Here is an 8,194-nt window from a genome sequence, read left to right as displayed (position 1 = left end):
TTTCAAGGCCTCCTGAAGGACTTACAAAGCTACCTGATTGAAAACACTGATATGTTACAATGATATTTGTTAGTTCTTCCTTAAACAGGTTCTAATATCTGTCAAAACATACACTGCGATATTTTTTAATTGAGTTGGTATTACATTACACTTTATTTACACAGTACCATTAATAAAGTACGTAAGAGTCTGGAAGAAATCAAGACAAAGACATTATTAAAGCACTAATAATGTGCAATGAACAGAGAAATTTATGTCAAAATTAATTACTAAGGTATTTTACAGAATTACAGAATTACTTGCAGGTAAGTTTACTCCTAGTAAAATACTACATGCAGAATTAAGACTTACTAGAAAATCCCATATCTCATGCCTTTAACTGAAGCCTATCACAATGAAAATTATTATTCAAGAATCATAGAGGAACAAATGTCCTTATTTAAAACATTTTATGTAAAATTGCAAGGAAAGCTAACTCAGCTATTATCTTAAAGAATTATTATGTGATTATGTGATTATGAAATATTTTACTTAGAAAGAGAATTGATGCTAGTTAAACTTGATTCCCAGTATCTTCTTGGTTGCAGAATCCCAGTCCTTCCCAAGTTCAAGTCGATAGCAAATAGCTGGAAATCGTCGTTCAACTCTTCTTACCCACTCTATTGCTTTCTTAATCAACTGAAAAGCCCAATGAACAGTGCTGTGGGTACAAATAAAGCTTTATTGTAAAAAAAAATCTTGTTAATCCCCCAACGGAGSAAGAACATACTTTCTAACCACAATCATTTGAAAGAGAAAATTACCTATAGCACAATGACCCAGCCTGGATGCAATATCATCTACTATAGAAAAATACATCATCATCACCTGTCTCCCCCAGATCTTTTCAGAAACTTCCACATGGAAGGCATGCAGACTTGTAATCATTGTTTGCACTTGTTCACATTACTCCAATCACCTCAGTGAAGCAAAACTGATCTGTATGATGTACTTTACAAAGGCAAACTTGACTCCTCAGTACATTCACATTTATCATAATTCTTTCACTTTTTTGGTCTACTCAGTCTGCTTTCATCCAGCAGTCTACGTGACTTTATTCCTGATTGGAGTAGCCAAATTTATAAAACAAACCATTTATCCCTCTGTAAAGGAATTTCAAGAGAGGGAGGAAGGCTTTGCAGGGTTCTCCTGGCAGCTATTTTTTCCTGTCCTTATTTACCCTATAAGCATGAAAGGCGTAACTCCCCATCTTGGCACAAAGAATCTGTTGGTAGCTGGGGCAAGCTGGATTTACTGGACACTTGTTCCTTCATGCCTGCTCTTAGACCTTTGTCTTCCCTCTGTATCAAAAAGTTTCTAAGCTGACAATTGTTCACTGCACGACAAAGGAAAGGGAATTTCCAGATGCACTGGGACATACTGAAGTGAGGGACCTTGTCAGAGTGAGCTAGCATTAGCATCCCTTTGGGCTATTAGAAAGGGGGAAAGCTGTACTATGAAGAATCTTCTGCCCTAATAATTTCAAAAGTCTTGTCTAGAATATTTTATGGTGTATGTTTGTGAACAACATCAAGCCATAAATATAATGCTAAAAATATTCATGTTCCAAAGACTACAAAGGGTAAGGTCCAACAGACACAAGTTTTATTAAGGAAAAGTCTGATAGACTTTTTTTCTTCCCCAATTTCAAAAATAAGAGTGGCTATACAATGACACAAGTTGCCCAGAAAAGTGATGGAACCTCCACACTTAAAAATATCACAGAACCAACTGGGCAAGATCCTGAACAACCTTTCTAGTGTCAAAGTTGGCCCTACTTTAAGCAACTGGTTTGGAAGAGATGACCTCCAGAGGTTGCTTCCAACTCAAATTATTCAGTGACTCTAGTAAGAGGTATAAATATCTTTTATTACAATATATTGTTTGTATATTTATCAATCTCTTTGTCACATTTTGCAAAGTGTTTCCTCTTCCATGCATCCTCTTAAAAGGAGCCACATGCCACCAATATCATTAATATTTTCCATTCCCTTTTCTAAGCAATATGCAGTAGCATAGTCATTGACTCTCCATAATAATCTTCTGTATGTTGAAATGGTTTATGTTAGTACATTAAATTATGTACTTATGACTGTATTTAAAAGCATACCTTGAAGTTGATAAATCATCCAGTTTCATCAGTGATTTGAAGACTATCCCTTTCAGTTGCTGTGTGTAGCGTATGAACTGTAGCACAAGAAGAGTAGCTATCAACTGCAGTATCTTTTCTTTTCCATTTTGACCTAAGGAAGAAGAGAAGGGAAGTAGTATTCCTATTTAAAAGATCTCTTGGTATCAGAAAAAGTACTTTCCTCGAAGTACCCCACTGCCCTTAAAAACAGTATTTGTATTGATGCTATTTAATTGTTTCACTATACAACCAGCACTATCAACAGTATTCACATTAGCAATTTGACAAACATGCTCCTGGCTTTCAAACTAGAATTTGGTAATGCTTTGTTGGCATTTCTCCAGTTTGTGTTTGCTTTGGTTGCAATCTCCTTTGATTTTAATGCATACAAAATGGAAAACTTGTATGATTTTTGTCCTTTGATGAAGGACATTGTATCTGCAAATAATGCTGAAATATTTTTTTTTCTTTTTCTGTCTGCTGAGAGCAAAGAGCAACAACTGACAGAATGGAGCAGCAGAGCAACAGAGCAGTCAAAGTGTGTACAAGCATAATGTATACTTCATATTGGATACTGTGGTGGGGGAAAACAATTATATAAATAATATTCATATTATTTGAAGTGTGAAAGGCAGAAGTGGTCTCAGTCTCTCTCCAAGGAGAGACTTTCTTCCTTTTTTCCTCCCCAATTAGACATTAAAACTTTAATATAACAGATACAGTAACTGAAATAAAAGAATCTCTACTGCTATGCCAGTTCTCACATCCTCCCTATATTCCTACAGGTGAGGCCCTTAGCAATCAGGATACTGCATTGTCAGAGAAGCTGAGAAGAAATTGTATTATTAAAATCAGATCCTTGTGGAACAATTTAAGTTAAGAGATCTATTTAAATTCTGGGCACACCTTAATGAAAGTTTCATCAGACATATAATTAAATCTAAAAATATGAGATACGATGCAATTTACTGATTTTTAACGAGAGAAAATTATTTACCAAGTGACTGAATGCCTCTTTTAATAAGGAAATCATTAATTAAATAATCAACATCAAATTTTAAGATTTTTCCCAACTGTGGACTGAGATTCCAAGAGCCATCCTATGGAATAAGAAAAGATATGGGTAAGCCAAAGATTCAAGACACTGAAAATGCATTTGATAAAAACAAAGTAACAGACAGGAAAATTATTTAAAAACAATCATAAAACTTACAAAAACTCACAAGCTGAAATCCACATGATCAACTTAGGTGATTCAAATATTGAATTTCAAAAGCATTTGATATATCATCAAATGTTTTCAATTGACCTGGAATGTTATAGCTAGCCTGTCTTGTAAAATCCCTTAAACAACAACAAAGTCATTTGGAAATCATTCGCATAAAAAGTGAGTACAACGACAATATTAACGTAGTCAAAATTAATTTCAAATAAATTCCTTCTGGAAATTATTTTTAAAGGTGCTCAAAAATGAGCATTCCTCTAGCCCCAAATGAACAATAAAAGATCTCTGCTAGGAATCCTCCACCTAGGGAAAAATAACGCTAGGCACCAGGACAAGCTGGGGGCTGACCTGCTGSAGAGCAGCTCTGCAGAGAAGGACCTGGGAGTGCTGGTGGATGACAAACTGACCATGAGCCAGCAATGTGCCCTTGTGGCCAAGAAGGCCAATGGTATCTTGGGGTGCATTAGGAAGAGTGTTGCCGGCAGGTGGAGGGAGGTGATCCTGCCCCTCTCCTCAGCCCTGGGGAGGCCTCATCTCAAGTCCTGTGTCCAGCTCTGGGCTCCCCAGGACGAGAGAGACATGGAGCTACTGGAGAGAGTCCAGCGTAGGGCTACAAAGATGATCAGAGGGCTGGAGCATCTGCCCTAGGAGGAACGGCTGCRAGAGCTGGGCSTCTTCAGCCTGGGGAAGAGAAGACTGAGGGGGGATCTTATCAATGTGTACAAGTACCTGAAGGGAGGGTGTCAAGGGGATGGGGACAGACTCTTTTCAGTTGTCCCATGTGACAGGACAAGAGGCAATGGGCAGTAACCAAAGCACAGGAAGTTCCGCCTGACCGTGAGGGGGAATTTCTTCCCTGTGAGAGTGACGGAGCACTGGCACAGGTTGTCCGGAGAGGTGGTGGAGTCTCCTTCTCTGGAGATCTTCAAGGCCCACCTGGATGCAACCCTGTCTACCTTGCTCTAGGTGACCCTGCTGAGCAGGGAGGTGGGACTAGATGTTCTCCAAAGGTCCCTTCCAACCTTACTGATTCTATAATTCTATGAAAGCAGAGTCTCTATGAAATTGTTAAGTTTACTATTTATGTTGTTAAATACATTAACAAAACCAATCCTTTTTACTTGACTTCCCCTTTCAAAAATATCAGAGAACTCTAATAGATTAAAATTATCTGCCACAGTTTGCTAATCCATATTCAGCTATTAAGCACCTAATTATGTAAAAAGTGAGATTCTGTTGGAATATTATACGTAATTAGTGTAAAAAACTATAGCTTACTGGAAATGTTTTTCTCCTTCTAAATCTCAGAAATTGGCAATTCTGCTGAAAAAGAAACTCTGAAGTGCACTTCCCACTTCAATCCCACAAGAGTTAATCACAAGAATATTACTTAATACCCTTGTATCAGTGTGGCATGTAGTAATGGTTCAATGTTTAGAAGTTATTTGATAGAGTCTTCTGTCAGAAATACAGGACAAATATGCATATCTTCTTGATGCTTGACTGGCAGTAAATTCCTACTTTCACATACAAACCTTATATGTAAAATAAAGCAATGTTAATAAGTTAATTACTCACAGAGGAAGCAGAGCATTGCTTTAAAAAAAGGCAAGAAAGTCATGAGGACACACATACTAGCTGGCGTCTGTGGCACAAAGGTACTTGAAGACAAGGCAGCTGGAAGCCTTTACCGGATCTTGTGCATAGGGTATTTCACAGCAAAAGGGAACTCAACAAATCACTAGGTGCCTTTGCCCAGAAATGACAAGAGTCTCCACTGAAGGCATCCTATGCTGGCTTCTTCAGTTGGATCAGGTTATACTCCCCCAAACCTTCTTCCGTTTATTACTTAGAGATATTTACTGTATAACCTACAACCAATTGTTGCTCACCTCCTCACTGCATACCCCTAATTTGGCAAGCTCAACAAACTGACAGTTGATCAGTTGTGCAAACCAGGTCTTCTCCCACCTCAAAGGGGCACAACAAAACACCAAAATTTTCGTTGCTAACATTACCTGCTTGGCCCATGCACACATTTGTGCTATGACTCCTACCTGCAGGATTCTTGATAGTATTGTTTCATTCAGGTTTCCTAACAGCTGATCAGACTGTTCACTGGAAGAAAGGTTCTGCTGCAACATCACTCAAGTCCAGTCATTTAAAGCCCAGCTACTTCTTATTTTCTTGCATAATGTGTATTATTTGCTATCAGTCAGTAATGAAATCTCAGAGATATGTACTTCAGAAATACATCTACATCTTATTCCTAGCTTCCATTAAGTGTTCTTAACTTGTCTCAGGAAGTCCCAAAGCTCCACACTGATGGAGGCTGTAAGAAGGGCCTGGAGATATATCATACTACCTACTGGCCCTGGTTTTATACTATTCCTTAAGCCTTACACTGCTGGGTTGCCAATGATAGCAACAAAAAATAACATGACTGATCTCATCATGCACTTTGCAAGATCAATTTATAAAGCACAGAAAACAAATGCATTTACAAAGTGTTCATCTCAGGACAGGACTTTAATAATTTTCCTTCTACTCATATCTTAAGTAATGCACAAATGGGTACTGTACCTGATTTTGAAGGTCAAAAATTTCATTCCAGTTTACAGAAGTCGATGATTTTTGTTTAATAATCTTTTTCTGTGCTGCCATAAGACACTGTACTTCTTCCTGAACAGAATAAAAAATATTTATAAATATTTATTTTTATTTATATCTTTATTTGTAAGTTATATTAAACAGCTATATATTATTTATATAAAGTACTATATTATTTATAATCTTAATAAATAATAAAATTTAATTCTATCATTATACATGCAGTCACTACTTCATGATACAAAGTAACTTCTATTTAAAAGTTGCCTATTAATATTAGCGTTTTCCTGTTAGTAAGGAGCAAGTGGCAGAATTCAGACCATAAAATTATCACTTTAAAAAGAAAAACAGCTTAACACCCTCCCCCCACCCCCAATTTGAAATTCAGAATTCTTGAATTGGGAAGCACCCTCACTACCAGCCTTAGGAGTTCCTTTTTTGGCTGTATATCCATGAATCTTGAAACATGAATATTTAAGGCACCTCTTAGCTTAATGTAAGCTAGATTTCAGTACAACATGTATCATCCTCCATTTAAAAGATTTCTAACGAAAGACTTACGACATCTTTAACTCCTCCATTAAATTCTTTTTCAGAAGCCATACCACCATTCCAAACTCCTGCACTTAGTGGACTCCTTAGTGGAGGGAGTGGCCTTGGGAATGCTGCTGCATAAGATGGTAAACCAAAAAACCTGGGAATAACTAGTTTTTCAAAATTATTCTTTTCAGAAGTTGTGCCTAGAAGAGCAGGTGACGCATGATCCTGTATCAGAGCAACAGGAGAAGAACCAAGCTGTTCAGAAACTGGAGGAAGACATGGAAAAGCAGAGGGACAAGAAAGTTCAGGAACATTTGCACAAGCACCTAACTTTGGAAATACAGACTTCTTTTTTCTACGCGAGTGAAAAATTTGTGTGTTGGTCTTACATTTAAGACCAGATGAGGACGCTTCCTCAGCATGCAGCAGATGAAGGTCATCTGACAAAGATGACCTTGTTCCTGAAGATTGCTCCTTTGTGAAGTCAGTATAAAAATTCAAATTTAATTCGAGACTGTAAGGTTCTGGAACATCTACAAAGCCTCGTCCCATATTTTTTGGCAAGATGTTCTTTTGATTAACAGGAACTTCTTTGGCAGGTTGAAATTGGAAGCTTTCAGGTTCATCTCTCCCATTTATGAAAGTATTTGAACAAGTATCAGCTACTGCTGCAGAACATACCTGTTTAGGGAACTTACAAGGAAACAAAATAATTCTAGAGTTATTTGAACGTATTTATCTTTTTAAACAGAACTATATATTTCACATATTATCCACATTATATTATTACATATGTCATTCATATATTCAGAAAGAAAGTAAAATACTTATCAGTTAAACTACAAAATTATTACTCCACTCTACATTGGGCAAATTCAGAGTAAAATTTGACTCTGACAAAATATGAGTAAGGAGTTATTTTACATTATTAACACATAAAAGATGAAAATGATGATCATTAGCTGCTTGATGATTAGGAGTCAAATAAGTTCCATTGTACAGTGATGTTGCACACAGAGTACATGTAGAGTAGGTCTACAGAGGGTAGATCTACACAAAGTGAAACATGGATCCTGCTGGGAAGTCCACATAATGTACAGCAATTCTGGTACATGTACCAGCTGAGATCCAGCAGCCACTGCCTACAAGCTAGCAAGCCTGGGCTAATTGTCACCATAAGCCAATGTAAATGGCTATGTATTCTACTCCCTGGGAATTCCTCGGCCAAAAAACAGGGAAAACAGTTTTATAATCTAAGTTCATCTAAGTAACAGCGAACACACCCAAGGACAGTACTAAGTAGTCTACAATCTCAATGCATTACAGACTCCAGTTAAGAWGATGTTCCTCAGTCACTTTAAATATACATCACACTCATGAACAACATAATATTGGAGATGTAAAGCTTTACCATATTATGACTCCACAGACTACAGAATCATGACTCCACAGACTGGCTAACTGATGCAGACATTTCTTGTGGTTTTCAAAATCAAGAGCAGTCATAATCAGCAAACATTCCAGTTCCCTGTTCAACTTTCTCTTACTGCCCCCTAACTCCTTCCCACATGATCCCTTCAATGTTCTTTGTAATTCCTCCTTTCCCCAAAGTAAGCCTATCTTTCCATATTCCTTTTACTTTGTGCTAC

At 37.3% G+C, this 8,194-nt stretch overlaps 1 protein-coding gene across 1 annotated transcript in view; it reads right to left on the bottom strand.

Moving 5' to 3' along the window:
* Positions 1–213: 213 nt before the first annotated feature.
* The window catches only part of PARP4 (poly(ADP-ribose) polymerase family member 4), a 47,419-nt gene continuing 39,438 nt past the window's right edge, over positions 214–8,194 (bottom strand). Inside the window, 6 exon segments of the mRNA XM_085309071.1 lie at positions 214–700; positions 2,150–2,282; positions 3,168–3,270; positions 5,979–6,077; positions 6,567–6,811; positions 6,935–7,238. Coding sequence (XP_085165197.1) covers positions 550–700; positions 2,150–2,282; positions 3,168–3,270; positions 5,979–6,077; positions 6,567–6,811; positions 6,935–7,238 — 1,035 coding nt within the window. The 3' untranslated portion in view covers positions 214–549.

The sequence above is a fragment of the Rhea americana genome, unplaced genomic scaffold (genome assembly GCF_003343005.1).
Source record: "Rhea americana isolate MKP2758 unplaced genomic scaffold, rheAme1 scaffold_29, whole genome shotgun sequence".
Taxonomy (NCBI): Eukaryota; Metazoa; Chordata; class Aves; order Rheiformes; family Rheidae; genus Rhea; species Rhea americana.
Note: the sequence above shows the minus strand (reverse complement) of the source record. Positions and strands in the feature narration are given on the sequence as shown.